Here is a 26,355-nt window from a genome sequence, read left to right as displayed (position 1 = left end):
TTGTCAAAAGTTTCTCTAATTTAAAATTTGAATCTGGGAACTGATATCAAATGAAATTGTTAAATTTCAATATACAGTTTCATGACCAGTTGAATATTTACTGGCACAGTTATTGAGTTGCAAATTGAATTGGGATATTTAAAAGGTATATGTTTAATATAAGGGGGGGAGAGATGTTATATATTGATAATGATGTCATACATGATGTCACCATGACTCACAATTGTAGCTGCGCAGGCGCAATGCGGAATAAACTTGCTTTGGAATCATATACCAAGAGTATCAGACGTGTGCTTATTTATGTGCCTTAATTACTAATTACTGTAGATTAATTAGGAGTACATAACAATTCTAAAATGTATTTGAGTTTTGTACAGACTTAAGGATTTTTTGCCCCTCAGCATATTACTTAATATTTATTATTCTATATTATTTCCACATCTTAACTATTGTAATATTATTTGGGGTAACACCTTTAAATCAAATTTATCTAAATTGCTTATTTTACAAAAGAAAGCTGTTCGTTTGTTAACAAATTCCCATTATATGAGTCCAAGTGCGCCTCTTTTTGTTAAACACAAAGTGTTACCTTTATTTGAGTTAATTCGTTCAAATACATGGATTTTTATGTTTAAATTTCACAAAGGCACCCTTCCAGAAAATTTCTCACGAATGTTTCAAACAAATTCTCAAATTAATAATTACTCTACTAGACATCAAAACAACTTACGCAGTCCTTTTTCTAAAATTAATTTCATTCGTAATTCCATCAGATATATCGGGGTGAAATAATGAAATTCTTTCACTTCTGATATCAAAAACAGCACAACACTCTCACGATTTAAGTTACTATCAAAGTCATTATTTAAAGAACTCCAATCCCACCCTTTAATTGTAATAACATTTCATCTTTTCTTTTTTTTATCTTGTCTTATCTTCTGTTCTATTCTATCTCCTGTGTTTTTGCATTGTGTGATGATGTGTGGTAGTGTGTGTGTGTTTGTTTATTTATAACCTTTTTTTACCAGTTATGTTATTTGTGTATTTGTACCGGCTATAAGCAGTCTTGCTTCTTAGTGGTCCTGACCATTAATTAATTTGTAACCTGTTATATTTTGAATTAGTTTGTTTGTATCATGTTATTTTTGTAAATATTTTGATGTCTTTTTAATGGTCAATAAATTAAATTGAATTGAAACATGCGCGCGCGTGTTTCATATTTAGACCTATAATCTAGGCATTCTAAATAATCTTTTATGAAAATCAAAGCGAGCGCGAAGCGCGAGCTTGAACTATTTGACATTCCGATCTGAAAAAAAGTCAATTTCAATTTCAATGTCAATTTCAGCTCTATATTTCAAGCACTTTGTAGGAAAATTGTGAGGTGGATATGGATCGCACTTAATAAAGAGCTGATATTTTTAATTATTATTACTTTGAGTTTTAACATAGGGCCGGGACATCCTTAAGACATGCATATGAAAATGATGACTATATTCCTATTCCTCTTGCTAAGTGCGAGATGAAACAAAAGGGACGTTTAATTATTAAATTAATATATTATTCATTAATGCCTAATGAGGGCGCGAAATCGGTTAATACTATGGCCTGATAACTGGAAATTTCCAGCACTTTTGTAATTATAAATAGGACGCATCAAGTAATGTATTTTGACCATTAATGTGAGCGCAAATCGCGAGCCAAAATTTTTGATAAACTGTCATGAAAAGGGGACTTTAAGTAGTTTGTTGTATAATAAATATTGAGACATACATAACTCGCCAATCAAAATGCAAGCGTGCAGTGCTAGCTGATAGTTTTTACAATCAGACCTGGAAAGGGATATTTTGAAAACTTTATGGAATACGCGAAAATAATAGGTATCTGATAAATCAAATTTGCGAGTGCGCAGCACGAGCAGAAAATGTTAATATTCAGACCATAAAACTGACATTTTTACAGAGCACTTTGTAAAACAATTTGTAAGTCACACAAAATAATGAAAGTTCGATTTCTTAGGTTAAATATATTTTTATATATTGATTTCTAAACTTGATATTTAAACTCCATATTGAACAAGATATGAAAATTACCTAACAGGCAATGCGAGCGCGAAGTCAGCAACCCCGCTCCCTAGGACCATGCCTAGCCCTAACCCTACATTTTATACGAATGAAAAACCCCGGAGCAACCATCGATGAGCATGCCAAGCTTCTTTTCTTTTTTTTTAATATTTCGTACGAATCGATTGGTGGACTGCTATTTCCATCAAGATTGTTGGGGGAAACGAAATTATAAATATACATGATTCACGCCCTTTTCTTCGTATTTTCCGACAAGCAAAAAAGGAAAAGTTATATAAACATCACCATTTTAGACTTGGCAGTCGAAAAAAGAGACAAATAAAGAAAAAGGTTTGATTGATTGATTGAATGTATTCTTCTTCATTTCAAACAATTGACAAAAGTAAGTAGGAACATATCAGAATATGAATAACAGAAATGAAAGGGTTAATTACTCAATTGTACAATGTACATGGGACTCTGACGTGTGTGTTTTTTTTCTGAATTAATAGTTGATAGTTCCAAATTCCTTACATTGATCATAACTATTCTCAGTATACATCAATGAATTTGTAATACTTGCTTTTGGTCATATATTGCGGGGGGGGGGGGGGTAATCTCTTGTCTCAATCATAATGTTGGCTTCTCAGCCTACATGTATAGGGTCTAATCAAACTTAATTTATATGCCAATCATTTTGTATACATGCATGCTTAATCATTTTATTGCACAGCCTCTTCATTCAGATTGTGTCAATCTGGGCACGTGCTCACATTTAATTTTTTTTTTTTGTTCTTGTGAGCTCTACTTCTACCCAGGTTGACACTTCTTCTTTTTGATTCTTTATTTGATTCTAATTCAATTTGTTGTCATCTTCAACAACTATATAGTTGTATTTTACTATTTTGTATTACATGTATGTTATCTTTGTAAAGTCGCATGGATTGGAAAGGAAGACCTTCGGGTTATAGTTATTTAGTTAATCTTTCTCCTTTCCCGGCATCCATGTGACTCTCCTTATCCTATTGTTTGTATATGTTGTTTATGTGTTTGATTATGCCGAATAAATAAATAATAATAATAATAATAATAATTACAGATCCCACTTGGTGCTACGGAGGGGGATGGGGGTATATACACTTTACCGTCAGTTTTTCCATTAATGAAAAGAGCCTTTCTAACACTCTTTTCAAAACTTATAGGAATTGTGCTTTCAAACTTCGCCCTTCATAGCTAATGTTATTCGAGGATCCAGTACGAAACAAACGGTAGCTAGGCTTATGCATAATAACACCTTACTGTTCTTTACATAGATTCACTTGTGTTATTAGAAAAGTATTATTAGAAGGTTGCTTTTATCATCGAACATAACAAAAAATAGCCTTCACACTCCCTCAGACTGCTTAATATTGATTACGAAGTCTGGGACGCCCAATTTAATTGTGATCCCTAATAATTGTTTCGGTTTGTACCACATAGCGTAAAGCCCCTTTCACAATTGGTGGTGCGACTACTTACAACCGTTGCGACTGTGTACAACACGTGACCAAAATTAATGATCGCAAACGATCGCAAGAGCGATTGTGAAAGCCCTTTTATATTTACACAGTAGACCTGTTATACGTTCCGGCTGATATATATGTGGTCTACAATATGACGGAAATCTGGTTATTCAGTTACGATAAATAGCTGAGTAACGGGGAAAGAAGGGTAGACCTACAAACCTCTCTTTAAACGTTCTATGCATATTACTGTGGGGTTTTTCGATTCCAACGCAGACAGAATAATGAATATGACATGGGATTCGGATACATGAGAATGATGAATATGACATGGGATTTGGATACATGAGAATAATTATTTTGCATCAGTGATCCGTATAATGTTTCACCAGTCATTGGCACATTTTGTGGTTTCAGCGCACTATATATGACGAAAGTGTTGACAACAGGGTTGTGTGGTGTGCGCCTGTAATCCAAGCTGTGTGGAAGTTACAAATTGACGCAGAGGTTCGAGGTTCGAGCCTTGGTCACGTCTTTCGGATGGTGACGTTAAAGGTCGGTCCCAGACGTAAATAATCATATCTGATTGATACACCTCTGACAAAACTCAAATACACACACACACACCGAATATACCCCCTCATTATGCCCTCTTTTACAAATTTGCTGATTTTTTATGAATTTCTTTTTATTATTTTACTTTTTGACATGAGAATGTTGATAGCTTCTAAAAAGACGTGCATGGCCCCAAGTCTATAGAACTACTTTCCCCAACTTTCATACACATTTCTCAACTAAACCTGGAAATCATGTATCTTGACGAAGCAATCAGTCAATTTTGTGAATTAAGTCTAACGCCCTTGATTCCGTCATCTACCTGACTTTCAATTTTCGACCTATTTACCAGGAACCACGGAACGGTTTTTAAGTTGGGACTAACAATGCAAAAAACAAAAACAAAAATCATAATCAGATGGTAAACTTTTTTTTATAATTCGTTTACTGAAATAGAGGAGCGGGGGTGAAGCCCCGGTTCCGCCGCCACTGTCGTGCAAGTGATAATTATAATATAATATGATCTAGGCAACTAAGGCAAGTTTTGGTAAAAATCTAGATTTCTACTTTATTTCAACTGCAGAACGTACTTCATTTACTGTTTGGTGCAAACTTGTGCGAAGTTCCGCCACTGACTATTCAACCGACTGATAATTCAATTTTCGAAGGCAACAATAACGCTAAACAACGATCGCCGGTGTCATCTTTTGTACATCCATTTTCTGCATTGCACGGCATGTACTGTTTATGGCACGTGTTGGTTTGCAACGGAGGAATACAGTCGTGTTATTTTATTTAAATAAAGGTAAGAATACACAATTTTGAACAATTTGATTGTATTCATGTCGCTGTCTGTGAAAAAAACAAACATACAGGGGGGTGGTGATGTTTGTGAACCTCATTTATTTTTAGTATTATTATATATAGAACATATGATATTCACAGCTTTAAATTGCATATAGTCATTATAGCCCTAGATTTCACTTCTACGATGATAAGCGGTATAGTCTATCTAACCTAGATTTTCCCAATTCATAATTACTACGGCGACAGTCATAGATAAATTTAATAAATCTTTAAAAGGCTTTATTGAAAAGTCTGCCATGCCTGTATGGCAACCAAATTACAGTATAGATAAGTGTAAACAGTATATCAAACTAAAATTAAAAAAAAAGGAACATAGTGGACGTATATCTGAGGATAAAATATGAAAGCGTAATAACATATTGAACCGGATTGTCTAAAGCACAATCGTTAATATTATTGAATTTGGATTAAAAAAAATATTAAAAATGATCATGATAATCACGATAATTAAATCGTGAAATAACGCCTAACCTTATGAAATTTCAGTAAAAAAAGAAGTCGAAACGTAAGTAAAGATAAAATAACACCCCTCTGCAGGACCCTGATAACGATTTTTTTTTTCACTGGGGGTGCTCTGATGAAAATTTTAAAAGCAAAGCAAAAAAAAGAAGAAGAAGGGGGTTTTCACTACAAAATGGAGGTCAAATTGGTATCGAATTTGAAAAGCCCAAAATAAGGCTTTTCACCAAAGAAATTGAGGTCAAATTGGTCCCGAGAAGTTTGAAAAGCAAACAAGAAAAAGAAGAAAAAAGGGTTTCACTACAAAATGAAAGTCATTTTCGTTACATTTTTCAGTTCGTACACATATTCTAGAATACTGGGGGTGCTGCCTATGGAGAATAATACACGCAGCACCCCCGCTTCCCAGGGCCATGCCCCTCTGGTTCATTGGTTCTTTTCTTATACATGTATTGATTTAGCTTAGTCTAAATATCAAATTTATACCAATGATCAGTAACATTCAGTGTTCATTATTTTATATCGAAATTCTTGAAATGTGTTTATGTTTTTAATGTGAAGAATTCGCAATGACGGTTGTTATTCCCCCTTCTCTCTCTCTCCCCCTCCTTCTCCTTTCTTATAAATACTCGTCGGTCACTTCTCTCTCTCTCCCTCTTTCTTCATTTTTCACTCACTCTCTTTCTTTCTCCATGCATTATTCTAGCTATACTGACATGTATTTCTGTTTATTTTAAATAGATCACAACACAAAACTAGTATAGTGCATTGATCATCTAATTTGCTCTTCAACAGAACTGACTTTTTACCAATCTGCAAAGTTATATAGGCATGATAGGCCTATATATTAAATCATTGATTGATTGATTGATAACGAATTTATTTCATTCCAAAATTTCAACAAGGTTACAAAGTAAAGCAAAATATAATATAACATTATGAAATGAAATAGAAACCTTCTGAAAAGCAAAGCTTGTTATTGAAGGTTTCCTTCAATAAATAAGACAAATTAATGCAAATCATTGTCAACGAACGAACACTGACTTTATCACTGATCGTTGATATATCACATCGACTAAGAAAAATATCATAAAAACAATGAATCAGAGGGGGTTATGTCTCGGGGGAGGGGGGGTGAGGCTGGAGGTTGCAGTGTATTATAATATAGCCGCGGTTATATAGGATAACCATCATCATTGAACATTGGGTCTATGGCTATGCAGACGAGATTGCAACACTAGTATAGTTATGTTTTGTCTATGAAGGCTCGTTGTGTTCGTCATGTAGATCATTCCATCGTATGTTATCATTATCAAGTTTATTTCAGGGTGTACGGCTTTGTGACGACAAAGTCAGAGTCAATTAACGTCGTCCAGAAGCCAGAACTTCGGGTCAAGTTTATAACCTACTTATTTGACACTTCTATCCCTTTGTCCTATTCACATCCGAACAATTATGAGTAACAAAATTATAGGCCTACAATCAATGGTAAATACGCTTTTCATTTGAAATGTCACACATCAGTAACTTTAAGAGACGTCAATTCTTTGTGGTCTATTATAGATTGAAGAGGTCAATGATGCCGGATCGGGCGAGTCATCATAAAGGAGACAAAAGTGTGATATGATGACGTCAGATACAGGTGAAGACGGCCGAGGAATTTCAAATGGAGTGATGACGCCTGACACAGGTGACTCGGCAGGTGAAAAGCTTCGTTGATTTTGATAGTCTAATTTATTACGTAACATTCTTAGAGGTCTTCAGAGATAGGATTATACTTCATTTTTACAAATAGAATTCCAGGTATATTTCACACTTTTCCTAGAATAAAATTTATCGATATAAAGGATGAAATGTCAAGATACGTTATATACCGAGAATAGCGTACCATCGGTAGATTTGGGGTTGGTTTCTTTGGTTTCACTGGGTTGGCACGACATATGCTCCGGCGACAATTGCTCCAGCGACAATTGCTCCGGGTTTTTTTAGGGTGAGGGTTGCAATAGGGTGTTGTGTTAGGTTTAGCGTAAGGTTTAGGAATTAGGATGGGGTATAGTGTTAAATCCAGGATTTAAGTTGGTCATCCCATTAACATCATGATCAATGTGTGGATATTGCAGCGGAGCAATTGTCGCCGGAGCAAATGTCTTGGAATCGTAACTGGAGCATGAAGGAAGCATTTCCAAACGTACTATAAAGTGGATATCAACATTAAGGCAGTTCAAATTCAGAGGGTTCGTATTTAAATATCGTCATTTGAATTAAGTAAATGTGAACTATAGCAATTTTTAGCAAATTTACAAAAATCTAATTTATGATAAATTGTGATATTATTGTTTCTTGATAAATCCCTTCCTGTTTTGGTCTTTTTTTCTCGGCCGTTAATCCGTGGAACTTTTAGGGTTCATAATTTTTTTCCCAGTTTTATTCCCTCTTTCGAAGTAAACTTTATTCAGTATCTTCTCCACTTAAACATAAGTAAAGCCTACTAAGCATGCTAAGAAAACGAAGTGGAATTAAAAAGCGTAGTCGCTGGGAGGGGTAATATTCAAAGGACGTGTCATGTATAAAACATAAACATGAATAGTTTATTAAACTTCATTCCGGGATTTTTTTTTCTTTTACCAAGTGTTTTTACCAGTTTCCGAAAGGAATGGTTTTATCCAATAACAACAAAAATACGAAACTTAGGAGAAAAGGGAATGGTCTTCATGCGTATATGCGATAATCATCACTACCATCATCATGGTCATATTCTACTCCCTCCTTATCATCATGATCATACTTGATTATGATTCATCGTGAATATCATAACAAATGTGCTAACATAAATTATTGCGGGGATGACAATGTAAGTAATTTCCCACATGAAAAAGTGGAGGGATACATCCCACATCCCGCCCCACCCCCCCCCCCCCGGCATCGACACCTATTTACATGGCTTATTTTTTTTTGACGAGTCTATGTCAAACATAAATTTTTATAATGATGAATGATAATTATGAAGTTCTTGTATAACGCATCCATGTTATCCTTGAACGCATCTATGCGCTTTCAAATGGACTTTGGATATTTTTACCCTGACTTGAGCCCCGCTCTGAAAAATAACAAAAACAAAACGAAACAAAAATGTCATCTTTAGCCCTGGAAGCATTTCATAGCTCACATTCAAGTATATAAAAACTAGTACATCTATCATTATTCCAAATAATCTGGAATAATATTATGTTCCCAAAAGCATGAATCCTTTCTTTCTTGACTCTTCACTCGTAAGGAAGCCATGATAGCTTACCTCGTGATCCCTCGTATTGACTTTTGCGGATGAGAAACTTTCGACAGTAGAAACTTTGAAAGTAATGTTCAACCATTGAGTTTACTCGTCATCCATAGAATATTTTTGTTTGCAGACGTATCACGTGAATGTTTGATATTTAAAGTGATGCATTTGCTAATAACAATTTGTTGATGATGTTGTTGTGGTGAGGTGATCGATAATGTTCTTCTTTTGGTATTTTAGCATGAAGGCATGAAATCATGTCCCTTTATTCTTACCTTCCCCCTTTTCTATGTTTAAGGTCAAAGTACTTTCAAAGTCAAACTAATCCTTGGTATAGGATGGCCGCGATCCAGGGGGGCAAGTGGTTGGATATCACGTGATGCAACTATAAGTGGAAAGGGAAAAAATGAAGAAGCGTGGGGGGGGGAGAGTAAACATTAGTTATCAAAGAGAGGTCTGACTTGTAATACCTCAATCATAATTATACCCCGACTATTCAATTGATTTCAAAACTATGACGTCACTTTTAGGTTGTCAAAGTCACGATCAGGGACTGGAGGTGGCAAGTGGCGGCAGCCCTATGGTTTTAAAAGTAGTAGCAAAAAAAAACCAGGGAGAACGAGGAGGAAGGAAAAAAAAGAATTAAACTATCAAAAAGAGGTCTAATTTGTAATAACCCTATCGCCATGATCAATTACCCATATTTGTTAATGTTACGCTTGAGTTTATGCTGATAAGTTGTCTGCCTTTTCAAACGCCTACTCCTAATATATAAATTTTCAAATCAACTAAACACGTATATATATATATATATATATATATATATATATAACGATATTACGTTCCGCGTGTTGGACATAGAAGATATTAATGAGGCAAAGGGGTAATGCATTGTACTTAGTTCCAACAGTTTATTTATTCAAAATAAACTGTTGGAACTAAGTACAATGCATTACCACTTTGCCTCATTAATATATATATATATGTATACTGTATATATACTGTATATATATATATATATATATATATATATATATATATATATATATATATATATATATATATATATATATATATTGTATATGTATATATATATATATATATATATATATATATATATATATATATATATATTGGCGAAGAAGCTCAAAAAGCATTGAAGCAAGAGACGTAGCCTGGATTTCTTCAACTTTTATTAGTACAAGCTTTCGGCCATTTAGTAGGGCCTTCTTCAGGTATCTGAAGATGTAAAAGACATAATGGCTTTACAATTACCATGCATATATTTGGATTAATTTACTAAATATAGGTATATCTTAAAAGAAAATGTTTTACATCGGTAATGTTTAATTAGGATTATCCAATAGCTATTACAATCAATTAAGTTTACGCAGATTTTTATTCCAAACATTTTTTTGAAAGTATGTAGACATATTGTGTTCTGTGTGATACATATATCCCAAAATGTTTAATAATACATATATCTCAAAATAATATATATCTCAAAAGAAGTTGTATTGGTAATGCTTAATTAAGATTATCCAAAAGCTATTGAAATAGATTAAGTTTGCACAGATTTTTATTACAAATATTTTATGAATATATATATATATATATATATATATATATATATATATATATATATATATAGTGTGAAAGAAATGGATGAAGAGAACAATGGTAGGCGTAGCTTAAATCAAGGTTCCCCAGAGCTATCTACCCTTTTTGGAAAAAAATGGTGATGCCGAAAAAATGTCTCCGCCGGGAATCGAACCCGGGCCCCCAGCTTTGAACGCCGGTGCCTTAACCACTAGACCACAGAGACGGGTTAGTGGCTAGGGCGACCCCGATCCAATTGACCGTCAGATAGACAGATTTTCGACACCATACCAATTATAATTTCCTTTGTCGGGTGAAGGTGGGTTTTGAACAATGACAAGCCGCCACGCCTCAGCTGGATCAAAGCTATTGCTTTGATACAGTACACGTATGGGAGAAAGTATACAAATGTGTAAAGTTATACATGTACTACAGCTTTGGCAACTCTTTTATATTTAAATATTGTGTGAAAGAAATGGATGAAGAGAACAATGGTAGGCGTAGCTTAAATCAAGGTTCCCCAGAGCTATCTACCCTTTTTGGAAAAAATTGGTGATGCCGAAAAAATGTCTCCGCCGGGAATCGAACCCGGGCCCCCAGCTTTGAACGCCGGTGCCTTAACCACTAGACCACAGAGACGGGTTAGTGGCTAGGGCGACCCCGATCCAATTGACCGTCAGATAGACAGATTTTCGACACCATACCAATTATGGTAGCTCTGGGGAACCTTGATTTAAGCTACGCCTACCATTGTTCTCTTCATCCATTTCTTTCACACAATATTTAAATATAAAAGAGTTGCCAAAGATGTAGTACATGTATAACTTTACACATTTATATATATATATATATATATATATATATATATATATGTCTTTCACACTATATATATATATATATATATATATATATTTATATATATATATAGACCTACATTCATTGTTTTGCATTTAAAGATGCAATAAATGAAATGAAATACTATTCTATACTAATGCAGACTGCTCCAGTATTCAATACGGACATATTCCCTTAGTAATTCTACCTCACAAAGTTTCTTTTTCCTATTTTCTTCTCTATAATACAAGTCTTTTTGTGGTCCTACATTTGATATTTCGAGTAAACCCACAACTGAAATGGGCCCAAATTTTGCGAGAATCCTTTAATTTACGTTCAAATTAGCCTACGTTGATTCTTCTGCTAGATATCCTACACACGGAGTTCGTTCGTTTTTAACGAACTCATGAAAGGAACAAATCATGAAAGTTCATTTAATATACAGGATATGATATTTCGAATAATATAAACTAACTTTAGAAAATGGGCAAAATTTGTGACTCGCACTAATGACATTCGTATAAACTGTCTAGTATATAGGTTAGTTTTGCTGTGCCTGTGCTAACCATTCCATCACATATTGATCCTCATATGAATGTAAAATGCATCTCTAGCCTTGACTGACGAGTTCATGGCCATTTCAGTTCACTGGATTTGAATACGGAACAAGGCTTCTATGATTACTCAGCCTTTTGTTAGAATTCAAATGAACACATTGCTATATTCATTTTTATATTTCAGTCATTTCGTTATGAAGGGAATGAAATTTATTTTGCACGTCCCCCTAAGAAAAGGTGTTTATCTGTACCGCATGCATGTTTCCAACTTGGGGGGGGGGGGGAGATTTCACACTCAGAAACATTTTAACCAACCTCTTAAGTTGGTTAACATAATTTCAAATTTCCAAATTATGGAATAAACTGCCTGTAACACTAAGATATGCTGACAAGTTAAAAACTTTTAAATCTATGCTTAAAACATATTTATTTGCTCGTTGAATTTTTTTTCTCCTTATATGATTTTTTTTTGTAACTATTGGTTTAAATATTCATGTTTAGTTCTCTTTCGTAAGTTGGTTTTTGGTTAGGGTTTAGCTTAGGCCTGGTGTTTTTAGAGCCCTTGTGAGTTATGAACCTGCCGGATTGCCTTCTGGGCAAGTTCCTTAAACTGCGGGTGAACAGGGCATTAAGATCAGGCACCAGTCCCCGTAGATATATGTTTAAGTGCTGTTTAATGTAATTTCATTATTATTATTAGATATTTATTGTAAAGCGCTTTGATCATGTTTTTGGTAAAGCGCTATATAAGTACCTGTTATGTATGTATAATTTTGAAAGAAAATTCTCCTTTCGTTTTGTATGCAAATTTCTTTTAATTCGTATAACCAACATACATTTTTTTTCTAAGAGCGTAGAGGCTCAGTGTGTGTGTGTGAGTGTGTGTGTGGGGGGGGGGGTGTATCCAGAAAATCATTTAAAGGGAGTCTTTGAGCATGGTTTCTCAAAATAAATCTTTAATCAGGGGTAGTTACAGATCTTCCCAGAAGAATCCTGAATCTTAAAGGGTTTTTAAATTGTTGCCTTTCCATTCAAATACATGCAAGTAATAAGACTTTGCTGCATGGCTTTCCTATTGATACAGAAGCCGATGATGGAGGAGGTGGTTACTTTTATGGATTCTCTCTCAGACGCTCGTAATACTATAGGGGGTCAAAAACCGAACGCATTTCTACACACTTAAAATGTTGGGGAACATACTGTCCACTGTGTTGGGTAATTTATGTTGGTAAAAAATATATATTCTGGGCAATTATTATCCAATTGAGCAAATTTACTACCCAAGTATTAGTTTTTATTACCCAGTTTGGACAGATTTTAACCAATAGCTGTGTGGACATTATGTTGCCCAGGGTTGGTTAAAAGGCATATTATGATTCCTTTCTCCATTCCTCTTTCCTTCCTCCTTCCTATCTTTCTCTTCTCCTTCTTAATCTTTTTCTTATTCATCCCCCTAGTATTCCTCCATCTCATCCTCCCCTTTCTTCTTCTTTTTCTTTCTTTCGTTGAAAACAACCCTTTTTTATTACGTCCTTATTGTGTACGAGCGTGTCGTCCGTAATAGCAGTGCCCCCCCCCCCACCCGCCCCGCATCCTCAGCTGGTGTAACAGGGCGGAATGAAGAATAAATGTTCCCTTTAATGTCACATTTATCCTTATCTTCCCTTAGATGAAGGCATCGTAATATCGGTCCTCAACTTACCACCGATGAGCGAAACAACGCCGCCGAAAATGACAGCGACGATGATGACGACAGATGGCGGGGCAAACAATCAAGAAGAGGACTTCGAAAATAATAAAAACATTCATCCGGATATTAAAGGAAGAAATGGATTCAAATACACAGAGAGCATCAAGGTACTCATTCCCGTCAGATTCAAGCCTAAGTAAGCATTTTCTCTTCTCACTGTATGAATATTCCAGTTATTTTTTTAATTTTAACCTGTTGACTGCCGAGTTCTGTAAAACCCGTAGGCTTTGTACAGGTAACATCCAGCCGTGGTAGGTGAAGGGTTAAAGCAGACACGGACTAGCAGCCTTGGTTGGTTGAGTTTAGTATTAAGGTGGCGCTATACATCGATACCACCTTAATACCTTAATACCACCACCTCAAGTCCTCAACCTGTCATAACTGACCTTGCTTCTAACCCATAATGCAACATTCTGAACATCACAGTCTTGTATTATAGCCCCTTTTAAATGATAAGCACTCTAGGTCACTACCCAATACATTCATATCGCAATATCTATGTTACCAAGCGGCGAAACGTTCCACTTTCTCCTCCTTCTCTTCTTATTCTCCTTCCTCTTCTTTATCTTCTTCTTCTTCCTCCTCTTTTTCTTCTTCTTTTTCTTTTTCTTCTATCTTCTTCTTCTTCTTCTTCTACTACTACTACTACTTCTTCTTCTTCTTCTTTTTCTTCTCCTTTCCACCTGAAACCATTCCAGTTTAATATATAATTATAGGTTAGTTTATTCTCTGTATATATCTCAAAAGGGATACTTTAAAGACTATTTTTTGTAACACGCAGTCAATGAGAGATCATATACACTGTTGAACAGTTCGCCCCCCCCCCCCCTTCATAATGACTTTTATTTTACTTTTTACGGATGAGGAGATTTCGCTATAGTTGTAAATTCGGTGTAGGGGACTTATAACAATATTTTGCCATTATTATTCGTCATCCATAAAATATTCATCACCACAATAATTGATTAACTTTATATCTTTGATGATCTGCAGTGGGGTGATTTATTGTTTTCCCCTCCTCTGTGACTTGTTGACGTGTAAATTTTTGTTTTATTATACCAAGACGCTTTTGTACACCCGGTGGCGCTGTACCTCTGTACCACGCAGAAATTTCAATAATTATTTCTTTAAAATTAAAGCTTAGAAATATTGCTTAAGCGAATGTTCACAATTATATGTGATATTCAATCTTGGTGAAATTCATTTCAGAGGAAGAGATCTTTTTTTATCAAATTCCATCATAGACTTGATAAGAGAGATAGAGAAAAAAAAATCAAAATACGCTTTCATTTACATGATAACTCATTTTTTCAAGTGTGGTTCAAAAAGTGGATGAAGTCTGCCCGGTCGTAGGCGTTTGTCATGCTTGAAAAGATGCAACCCCTGGGGAATTTATAAAGTATCATGTCTATTCATCCTTACAGATATTTATTTGAGGTTACGTATTGCAAAAAGATTTATTGTGAGGTAGAGGCGATGTCCATTCCATTGCAACGCGTGGTGTTTTGCGAGAGATCTTTTATGCCTAAACTTTTGACCTGTAACGCTCAAAACTTTTGTTTGAAAATTGTATGAAGATCGAAGCCATAGAAATCAAGGCTTGTTACGTGTGTCAAGTAACTCGAAGATTATGACGATCGAGGGCCTGCATAATGTGGATCCCGGGTCTACCCCCACCTTACCCTCCAACAGCACACTTTTTTTCAACATCCGTAAAGTAAATAGGCACACACTGAAAAAAGCTTTACCACGGAAGTACACTTTTTTTAACTTGTTTTTATTAAGGATTTTCATTCAAATAAATTCAAGATGAATACAACAAAATTGACAAATCTTCATTTTACATCGACAAGAAAATACAAAAATATTTACCCTAAAAACTGAAGCAAATAAGGATGGAATGGTATACCTTAAAAAATACATTTTTGTACACAAAAAACTGAGCCTAGCCCCGACCATCTATGTAACATAATAATACATAGAATTAATATTGAATGATTTGCAGAAAGAAATATAATTAATGTCCCCTAATCCATTGTATATTAAGCTTCCACATATAAAACAAAACACGTACATTGACATATACACCCATACATACGCACAGAGCCAGAACACACACACATACTTACACATACATTAACAACATATATACAAATATATATTCATGAACATTTAATTTTGACATATATAGGGTACATAAAAAAAAGAAATCTGCAAATCAGATTGACACAAGAGAAGGGGAAATTGAAAAGAAATAGTACAAAATCAATCGTTAACAGTCACTCCAAAAATTACACTCGCACCACACTAGACACATCCTACCTGTTCACATTTAAATCTATATTCACCTTCAGTTCTTCCCATTTCTGTATATGTAAACTAGCTAATCTTGCCTGACTTTGATGCCAGGAGGCTTTCTTCCTCTATACAACCCGTGATAAATTTCTGTATTTTGACGAATGAGGGTACACAGCCTTCAGCTCTAGAATTAAAAATGGCATATTTTATAAACAAAATAACAGAATTAACACATTTCTGTCTATTAGAATTTCCAGGTAATCATAAGAATATATCCGTCCAATTCATAGTTCTTAATTCACCTGTACAAAAATGATCAATACAAAATTGCCACAGAGGTTAACTTTCATACAATCCATGAATATATGAAAGTAATTACTTGGCCACAAAACCATATATACAGTGCGTCCCACAAAAAACAAAACCGAGATTTATCGATGATTTATCATAACTTAATCACAAATACAATAGACAAATGACCTACCAATGTAAAGCTTAGAATCTCCTCTTTCATTTGATATTACTTAGATTATTCCTCATTCACGCATGAGTGAGCAAAAACAATTTGAAGAAAGGATACCAAAAACTAATTTGGCGGGGGTATCTGAATTTCAAAAAGAAAATCACATGCCAAAAAGTTCAATATCTGCTCTTTTATTTGATACCTTAATCACAAAAAATGGTCAAGAAGTAAAAAAGTTATGTTCCCTCGAAACAATGCTTGTTTTTCCATAATTTCATTAAATAAACGCGTTTTCACCGGTTTCCCACAGAAGCTATCGCATGGCAGTCAGTCCGCAAGCCCTGAAAAAGTAGCTTTTTTTATCCAAATGATATTCATGACTAGAGGGTTTTTGCATAGTTAATGAGCTTGGTGCGAACCAAAACACCTCTTTTTATTCGGCCATTGCTGCTCTAAATATTGACAAAATTTCATGTTTTTGGTATCTTTGTAAAGAAGAAGAAGCATTCTTTCAGGTCATGTGTTTGGATTTTTAAAAGAATGTTGTAATATAGGTAAAACTTTTGATCTAAAACATGAAACAAAATATTTTTTTCATGCAACAAAAGTTGTTGTTTTTACACTTAATTTCTGTTTGGGCACAAACGATTTTTAAATCATGATAAAGCTGAAGATCTAGGCTTTAATATGATATAATTTTTATAAGAAGATGTATTTTAGATGGGTCAGCAGCCAGCTTTTCATAGGCCAAGTACATTTTGCAGCTCAAAACAAGAATACTGCGCTCTGATTGGTCATAGAGACCACACACCCACGCAAATTCCAATGTTCCCCACACTGGGCCTCTGCAAGGTCACACTCACCATGTGGTAATCTCTTCAAATTACCCGCGCCTGTTTGTTTTGAAAACAGTATTCAGCCAATCAGAACTCTGAATTTTATGTTACTCAGAAATTTCAGAAATCTCGTCTTGCATCTTGATGGAAAAAGCTGGCTGCTGACCCATCTAAAAGATGCCACATATCAAGAGTGACATTGTAAGAAAGTATAGAGTTTGAGCTTTCTGATGATATAAATAATGTTGGTGCCTATAACACAAAATGTTGCACAATTTGCAAGTGAAAACAGAGGAAGAAAATTCTGTTTGATGCATCTTTTCAGGTAAAAAATTCACTTATTTATCAAAATATTTCATTCAAAAGAAATGACCAATATAAAAGAGTAACATTTACTCTTGCCCATGGTACAAAAATAATAAATATTACTCAAGGAAAAAGTGGTTAAATTCTTTGAGAAAGAAAGTCTCACAATTCACGAGATTTTGCAGGGACACGAATTCAGCCACGAGAGGACTTGGATAAATCTTGCTCATTTGCTCATTAACACAGGGGCTTGCGGACTGACTGATGGTTAACAAAAGACTTAATGCATGGCGGATCATCAACAAAACGGAGTGTCAAATGAGTTTTAACGCTAGCCTGTAGAACCTCTTCATTTTATGAAATTATTGAAATTCAAGCCTTATTTCAAATAACCAGAACTTTGTTTTTTCTTGACCATTTTCTGTAATTGAGGTATCAAATTAAAGAGCAGATATTGAACTTTTTAAAAATGTTTTTTTTTTTTTTGAAACCCAGATACAGCCCGCCAAATGACTTTTTGGTATCCCCTCTTCAAATTGTTTTTGCTCACTCATGCGTGAATGAGAAATAATCTAAGTAATTTCAGATGAAAGAGGAGATTCTAAGCTTTACAATGGTATAGGTCATTTGTCTATTGTATTTGTGATTAAGTTATGATAAATCATCGATAAATCTCGGTTTCGTTTTTTGTGGGACGCACTGTATATATATCAGAAATGCGAAACAAATGATATTCACGAGTAATGCAAGTTTGCAATGCCAACAAGTTCTTTATATATATATATATATATATATATATATATATATATATATATATACAGCTGACCAAAGTATGAATATGTATATATAATATACATATATCAGAAATGTGAAACAAATGAAAATATTCACGAGTAATGCAAGTTTGCAATGCCAACAAGTACTTTATTAACTTTCCAAATTTTCGGTAGTCATCTACCGTGACTCACGAATCTTCCCCGAAGATTCCTGGGCGTCGCAGTTTGTCTCAAAGTTGCCCAATACATCAAATAAAAAAGATAATGTTGCTATTTAGACTTATCACAAGAAATGTTATTTAGGATAAGATTAAGCAATTAAAAGAAAAGCATTAGAAAAGGGGGACAGCACAGTACTGAAACTCTTACCTATGGCAGCATCGGCCTTCTATCTCATTTTTCCTTTGAACTCTCGAACATCGTTTGGATCCGAGATGTTGTCTGAATATGAATGATAATAAAGGTTACACTTGTACTATCCCATACATGTATTGAAGATGGAATATTCTACAATGCAATAATGTGAAAAATATTTAAAACGTTCTTGGATCAATATGCAACTGTTTGGATTAGTATTGGCTTGTATACCGCTCATTTTCAACCACACATTGTTTCTACTTGGGTATAATCAACTTTCATTAAACCTTAAATTGCAGACACATACACGCCCACCCACATCCACATATATACATTCACACTAAAGTAACCGGTACCATTACCGTCACCACCCTCAGCAGATCAGGTTAACAGACCACCACCATTATCGCTCAACCCAACGAACCCACCGCCTTCATTTAATACTACTACCAACACCAAGACTCCCTAACATATTCTAAAGAATTATCAGATAGTAAAAACGATCGTCATATCGGTCCCCCTCTCCCTTTATATAGTTCAATTCTGTCTGGGTAATTTCAAATTGGGGGCCTCAAGAGTGGCGAACTGACATGGCAACGTACCTGTCTCGTAATATCAACCATTGAAATTGCTTTTGTTCTTCTTTGGAAGCCCCTTAATATGGTCGCAATAAGTTACAGCACTCTTAAGTCGAATCCATCTACATGGTGAGATTCGCATTACCCCCCCCCCCCCTCTCTCTCTCTCTCTTTTCTGGAGGGACGTGGGTTCGATTCCCAGCCATGGCGTGTTTTCCTTCAGCAAGAAATTTACCCACATTGTGTTGTACTCGACCCAGGTGAGGTAAATGGGTACCGGAAGGGAGGAATTCCTCAAAAAAGCTGTGCGCATCGGAATCGGTAGATTAGCTAAGCCGGGTTATTAAAGGAGCGCCTTGAGCACCTAACAAGGTGGATACGTGCGCCATATAAATCCTATGTTATTATTATTTTCATTATTATTATTATTATTATTTTCATTATTATTATTATTATTATTATTATTTTCGTTATTATTATTATTATTATTATTTCCATTGTCCACAACTTGATGTTCTGTTGGTATATTAAACAGCAACCGGACTTCTTCCAGAAATCTAGGGTTATTGTTCTATATTCTATCAAATGGGTCCTATTCTCATTGTTCACTTCTCTTTCTAATTCAAGACCTTCCGTAGGATATGAGCTGTTCCAAGCAGGCTTGCCTTCTGTATCGTTTCGAAGGGCACCTCGACTCCTAGAACAGCCAGAAAGCTTCTGTGTCTTGTCACAGTTCCTCAGGCTCCGATGACTATTGGTACCACCTTCGTCTTCACCTTCCATATCCTTCTCAGCTCCCATGCCAGATCGTTATACTTCTGTATCTTTTCCTCCTCTTTACGCCAAACTCTGCAGTCTCCTGGAATCGCAATATCTATGATGAGACATTCCTTCTCCTTCTTCTTTAAGAGAACGGTGTCTGGTCGTCTAGCTTCAATAACATTGTCTGTCTGGATATTAAAATCTCATAAGAGTTTTACATCGTCGTTCTCTACTACAGGCTCTGCCCGATGTTCGTACCATTTTTCTGCATGGGGTAAATGGTACTTCTTGGCCAGACCCCAGTGAACTGCAGCTGCTACTCTGTCGTGCCTTCCTTTGTACTCAGTCTGTGCCATTTTGCTGCATTCACTCACCAGATGAGTTACCGTTTCGTCTTATTATTATTATTATTATTATCATTATTATTATCATTATTATTATGGAGCGTTGTGGCCCAGTGTATTAGTCTCCGGACTTTGGAACAGAGGATGGTGGGTTCAAGTCCCATACATAGTTAGCAACTTCCTTGTCTTCCTGTCCAAGTGTTCGAGTTCAAGCTAGTTCCATTCAACTATGCCAGCAGCATATCTCACTAGGGCTACTGCCCAAGTGTTAACAGCCTTCACCATATTTCCAGCATTTAGTTTGGATTTGAGCACCTTCCGAATTCTCCTGATATACTCTGCCTCCATCTTCTTCTTCATTTCTTGATGTTTCAACTGATCTGCCTCTAGTATTCCAAGACATTTATAGCTACCACCGTCTTCGATTGATCTGATCTCTTCTCCGTTCGACATTTGGAAGCTGTTGTCATTGGCTGGCTTACCTCTCTTGAGAGTAATCATTGCACATTTATCTAACCCAAACTGCATACCGATGTCTTCGCTGAAGATCCGCAAAGTGTTGATGAGAGACTCCAAGTCACTTTGTGTCTTGCCAAATAGCTTCAAATCGTCCATGTATAATAGATGGTTGATTTTTGCCTTGCTCTTGAACTCATATCCTAGCCTGGATCTTCTGAGCACCTTAGTTAATGGTGTCATTGCCATCACAAACAGCAATGGAGATAGACTATCTCCCTGAAAGATTCCTCTCTTGATACCAACCTCTCCAAGGACTTCACCATTACTTTCCAACTTGGTTCTCCATCTCGCCATACTTGTAATAAGGAACCTTCTGATATTGTCTGCTACCCCTAACATTTCCATAGACTCGATGATCCAAGAGTGCGGAACCATGTCGTATGCTTTCTACTATTATTATTATCATTATTATTATTATTATTATTATTTCAGAAATGAAGTGTATTCACCGATGGATCACTCCGGGCTTCTATCGTACGTATGGATATCTTGGATGTCTTCTCTCTTCTTCAAAGCTTATAAAAAGACGCTGGAATATTCCGATCTGGGACAGATCTCGAAGTATGACAGGGGCGACTATAATGCTGACAGGTAAATTTCTATGAAATAAAAAAAAGTATTTACTTTTTTGTTTTAATTTATTGTTTTATTTTTTTCATACATTTCTTTATTCATTCATTTATTTATTTATTAATTTTATTATCATTATTACTAATTTATGTATTTTTATTTATTTATTCATTTTTATTTCATTTCATTTTGTTTTCTTTTATTCTATTTTATTTATTTATTTACTTTTTTTGGGGGGGATTCATGGCCCCAAAGTCCCCAACATACCCGTTAGTGTTTAGAATTACCCTCACAAGGTAACCGTTACATAGTTTTAACGCCTGAAGTGTTTAATTGCCGGGGTTATTTTACAGTTTCGAAGGTGCGAGATCTGTGGATAGGCCTATCACACTGGTAATATTACTAGTACTACTCGACCAAAACAACGTTTAATATATAATTTTTATGAATTGATTTTGTGGGTTCTACGTATTTGACAAATCACTTGATACATTTCAAAACCTTGACCAATTAACGTGGATAAGAGACTCAAGGTTGAAGCGAAACGAATACCTGATCAATGCTTAACCAATCATTTTATCAGAATCCTTAATCGTATACCATGTATGCCCTCAAATAGCTTATACTTGAAAAAAAATGATTTGTTTTGAATTTACACAGACTTGAAAGACTCTGGAAGGAAGAGGTTGATTTGAAGGGGAGTGAAGAAAAAGCATCCATCAAGAGAGTAGCCCTTCGATTCGTAAGAACAAGACAGATCGTATCAGCTACCGTGCTAGTCGTCGCTCTTATGGCATCTTTTATCACTTCTGTAAGCAGTCGATTTAAGCCACAGCGTCATTAAATGGACATGACTTTGTTAAAATGTTGTCCCATTAATATGAAGTATCCTTTTTCGATGGTGATTGAAGTTTTCGTGGATTGTTCTATATCTTCGTAAGTAGGCCAAGATTACTTCCAATCTCGCTGACGCTGGATTTTTTTGTCAACGTTTATTCGACTCAAAATCATCATCTTTATCAATAAAGGCTCATTTGCCGGATGTGAATTCTAAACACAAGACATTTTGTCGGCCCTACAACAAGTTACATATTCGATAATTTTGTGTTCTTAACGGATAATTTTAGTGATAATAGACGAATAATTTATCTTTAGAAAACGGAAAGATATTGAAACAGTAGCGCCATCGAAATTAAACTGAGATACAGCAAATTTCCAAAGCAGGAATTAACAGAAAGTGAAGGAAATTGCATTAAGGGAAAGTTGTTTATTTTCCAGTTGAAATGTTTAAGCATATCAACCATTTGAGTGTCCTGTAAACCATACCAAATATGACTACAAATCGTCAATGAATTATGGAAGTTATAGAAGCTATTTCTTCTACTAGTTTATATCCTAAAGGTACTCGTCAATCATTACTTGTATCAATTGAAGCTCGTTAATAAAACTAAACATTACTTACATTAATCGCTAGAGGGTATTCATTTGTCTCGCAATCTACTATGGTCAACAAGGAAATTCGTGATCACTCTCGCAAAGACTATACGTTATCAGATAATTTTCGTCACTTGATAAAGAGTTGCAGTGGCACTCGAAAGCTCGTGAACTTGTAAGCTAGTGAACACTTTTTGCGAGAGTGATCACGAATTTCCTAGAAAACTAGTGAACACTTTTTGCGAGAGTGATCACGAATTTCCTTGTTGACCATAGTAGATTGCGAGACAAATGAATACCATCTAGCGATTATTTCAGTCCGCAATAATGAACTTATTTAGTATTACTTACATTGTACGTTTGTCGGACTGCAAAGAAGGTCGATTACTGGTCAAAGCTATGATCATGATTATACATTATTTTGAGTCGTTGGGGTGAGTACACTTATGAATCACTTTCCCTTCATTCCTCATATACTCATTTCAAAATGTCTTCTCCTTATACAGGTAATCCTTGTACAAAGATTACTTGAGTACACCGAAGAAGAGGAGGTAAATCTCGGGCACGGCATCGTTCTCGTTGTCTCCATCTTTCTCCTCCAGATCATCAGGATCACGGGTGATGTCTTTTCAAGAGCGTTCAACTGTAGGACAGCCACACGACTTCGAAGTGGGATGCTGACTATGGCGTTTCGCAAGTTGGCACATCTAAGGAGTCTGAAGCAGCACAGTGTTGGAGAGGTAAAACATGGGAATCGATTGATCAGTCGCTCAATAAATCATACAAGTAATCAATATCGATCCATCCATCAATCTAGCAATCAATCAACCTATCTGTCAATCAATCTATAAGTCAATCAACCAATAAATCAATAAATATCTAATCATGCAAGCAAGCGATCAATCACCCAATCAATCAACCAACCAACCAATCAATCAAGCAAGCAAGCAATCAATCTAGCAATCAATCAATCAACCAATAAATCAATACATATTTAATCATGCAAGCAAGCGATCAATCACCTAGTCAATCAATCAACTAACCAACCAACCAATCAATTAAGCAAGCAATCAATCTAGCAATCAATCAATCTATCAACCAATAAATCAACAAATAAATTAATCAAGCAAGCAATAAGCAAATCAAATCTCCCAATCAATCAACCAATCAACAATCAATCTGGCACTCAATCAAAATAAGCAATCAATCAAGCAATCAATAAAATATTTAAACAATCAGTCAATCACTCAATTAACCATAAGACCAATCATTCAATTAATCAAACAATCAGACAAAAAAAAACAATCAAACAATCTATTAGTCAATGTAAAATCAATCAGTTATTTATTCAGTCAATCCGTCAGTCAATAAATCTCTATCAGCAGCAAATAAGTAAATAATTGCTTGGTTAATGAATAATCATTTAGTCTGCCAATCAGTCAATCAATCAAACACGCAGTGCGTAAACAAGATATGCGTTATCGATCAATTCATTAATCATTAATCATTCGTTCATTCTGTCATTCTATCAATAAATCTATCAATTAGTCTGTAACCAATACAATACCTAATCAATCATTCAGTCAGTCACTCAGTCAATCAATCAATGAAGCAAGCAATCAATCTGATCTCTTCATTTTATTAGATGATAATTTATCAATGATCAACATGGCGTCGTCATCACCTTATCTATTATGTTGAATTGATTGAAAACTTGTAGTTCAATTAATTCTAGTGAACACATTCGCAATAAATTCATGAAATATGTGACCATAGTCTTCGAAACATTTTCAAATATTTTCGACGGATATCAATGACTAACACCGTAGGGTTATAAAGCCCATTGCTTCTTAATTATTACCAGATTGTGAACGTCTGTGCCAACGATAGTCAACGTCTCTTCAACGTCTGTGTGGTGGGGAACTTCCTAATCTCTTCGCCGACTTTACTTCTCGCAACCCTCATCGCAACCCAGTTCATCGTCGGAACGGGGGCGTTGATCGGGACACTGATAACGTTCATCTTCTTCGTGCCTCTTCAGGTAAGAAAACGCTCCTGATCCCTGGCGTCAAGATGAGGGGCGGCCCCGGGGAGGGGGGGGGGCTTTGGCTTAGGGCACTGGACCTCCAGAAATTTCTACACCCCTCCCCAACGCAAAAAGAGAAATTGAAACAGAGGAAAAAAGGATTAATTTTTTAATAATATGTCAAAATCAGTTAAAAAATTAAATGTTCATTTCAAAAGAACAAGTTATTTCTTTGCTCGTTCGCTTCACTTATTCGCATTAAAAAAATAGAAATGTTGCCCGATACGCCATATTGCGATCCCTCCAATTTATGACTCGGGCATCACCGCCTGTAATCAATCTTTAATTCTGCATCATTTCCCCTCCACGTACTTTAGGTTGCTGGCGCACAACACACAGTAAATCACGCTTATTTTGAATACTTTCCAACGTTGCAACAGTTACATTATTTCATGCACTTTGTAAACATTATTTTTTTTTTCGAAGGCATAAAAAGGCGCAACCAAACAAACAAATACATGTAGATATTTGTTATGTCCTAGGGCGTCGTGATCTAGTGGTTTATAACTCTCGTCTTTCAATCTGAGGGACATGGGTTCGATTCCAACGAAACTGACAATAATGGCGTTTTTTCTCCTGCAAAAAGTTACTCAGATAGTGCTGCACTAAACCCAGGTGAGGTAAATGGGTACCTGGAAGGAATTTATTCCTTGAAACGCAGCGCGCGTAACAGCTTCTCTGCTATAGGCCAGGGTAATTTGTTATGCTGTATTAATGTAGAACGCTTACAGACTTTTGATAAAGTAAGTGTCAAGCACTATATACAGATATAAGCAAATATAATTATTACCATTATTATCACTGTGCTACTGTAATGTCATTGAAATTTTTCTCCGATTAATAGGCAGTCGCAGGCAAGATCATCTCGAAGATCAGGATTAAGTGTATCGAGACCATCGATGTCCGCGTCCAGAAGATGAACGAGCTGGTGACTTACATTAAACTCATCAAAATGTATGCTTGGGAAATACCTTTTGCCAAAACAATAAGAGGTGCGCTCTTAATCTACAATTAAGCGTTTCCAATCTTAATCGAACATCTTGGCCCCTTTTCATAAAAAGCAATAACTATTGTAACTTTTTCATTATGTCAACTACCATGGTAACATGGCTCTGCAAACAATCAAAATCAAGATTTTGATGGTAGTTGTCATATTGGTAAATTAACAGTTGTAACTCTTTATTAAACGGGACCCCGGATTCTATGAATTGTTTATTCGCTTGGTCTGGAAGCAGTTGGTCTATTTCCCAGTCTAATCTTTACCATTGGGTATATTTGCCATTAAGTATACATTACACATACCTTTGAAGAGAGTTTCATTAATATTTTTCGTCTGACAAACTATGAGATGTGACAACTTTCTTGATTTTGATTGACCGAGAAGCTCTGTTGTTATGATAAATATCGGAGGACTCAGATTTATTAAAACTCCTGCAAAAAAAGACATATTTTCAGTTGACTGCACGTTATGACACAGTAGCACCCTCAAAACCAATTGCACATAGACCTATGACATTCCAGGGAAAATATTAAGCATTCAATTTTTAATTCGTCTGAAGTCGG

At 35.4% G+C, this 26,355-nt stretch overlaps 1 protein-coding gene across 2 annotated transcripts in view; it reads left to right on the top strand.

Annotated features, from left to right (window-relative positions):
* Positions 1-3,754: 3,754 nt before the first annotated feature.
* LOC129279411 (ATP-binding cassette sub-family C member 5-like) overlaps positions 3,755-26,355 on the top strand; it is a 43,149-nt gene continuing 20,548 nt past the window's right edge. The window contains exons 1-9 of one of the 2 annotated variants that reach the window (XM_064111242.1): positions 3,755-4,120; positions 4,704-4,925; positions 7,010-7,148; positions 13,383-13,599; positions 21,135-21,293; positions 21,933-22,083; positions 23,213-23,446; positions 24,571-24,747; positions 25,637-25,784. In XM_064111242.1, coding sequence (XP_063967312.1) covers positions 7,070-7,148; positions 13,383-13,599; positions 21,135-21,293; positions 21,933-22,083; positions 23,213-23,446; positions 24,571-24,747; positions 25,637-25,784 — 1,165 coding nt within the window. In that variant the 5' untranslated portion in view covers positions 3,755-4,120; positions 4,704-4,925; positions 7,010-7,069. The remainder of the gene's footprint in view (positions 4,121-4,703; positions 4,926-7,009; positions 7,149-13,382; positions 13,600-21,134; positions 21,294-21,932; positions 22,084-23,212; positions 23,447-24,570; positions 24,748-25,636; positions 25,785-26,355) is intronic. The other variant, XM_064111243.1, reaches the window with a different exon arrangement.

Source organism: Lytechinus pictus, chromosome 16 (genome assembly GCF_037042905.1).
Source record: "Lytechinus pictus isolate F3 Inbred chromosome 16, Lp3.0, whole genome shotgun sequence".
In the NCBI taxonomy this organism is placed as follows: domain Eukaryota; kingdom Metazoa; phylum Echinodermata; class Echinoidea; order Temnopleuroida; family Toxopneustidae; genus Lytechinus; species Lytechinus pictus.
The sequence above is the reverse complement of the archived record's forward strand: the minus strand, read 5'-3'. Positions and strand labels throughout refer to the sequence as shown.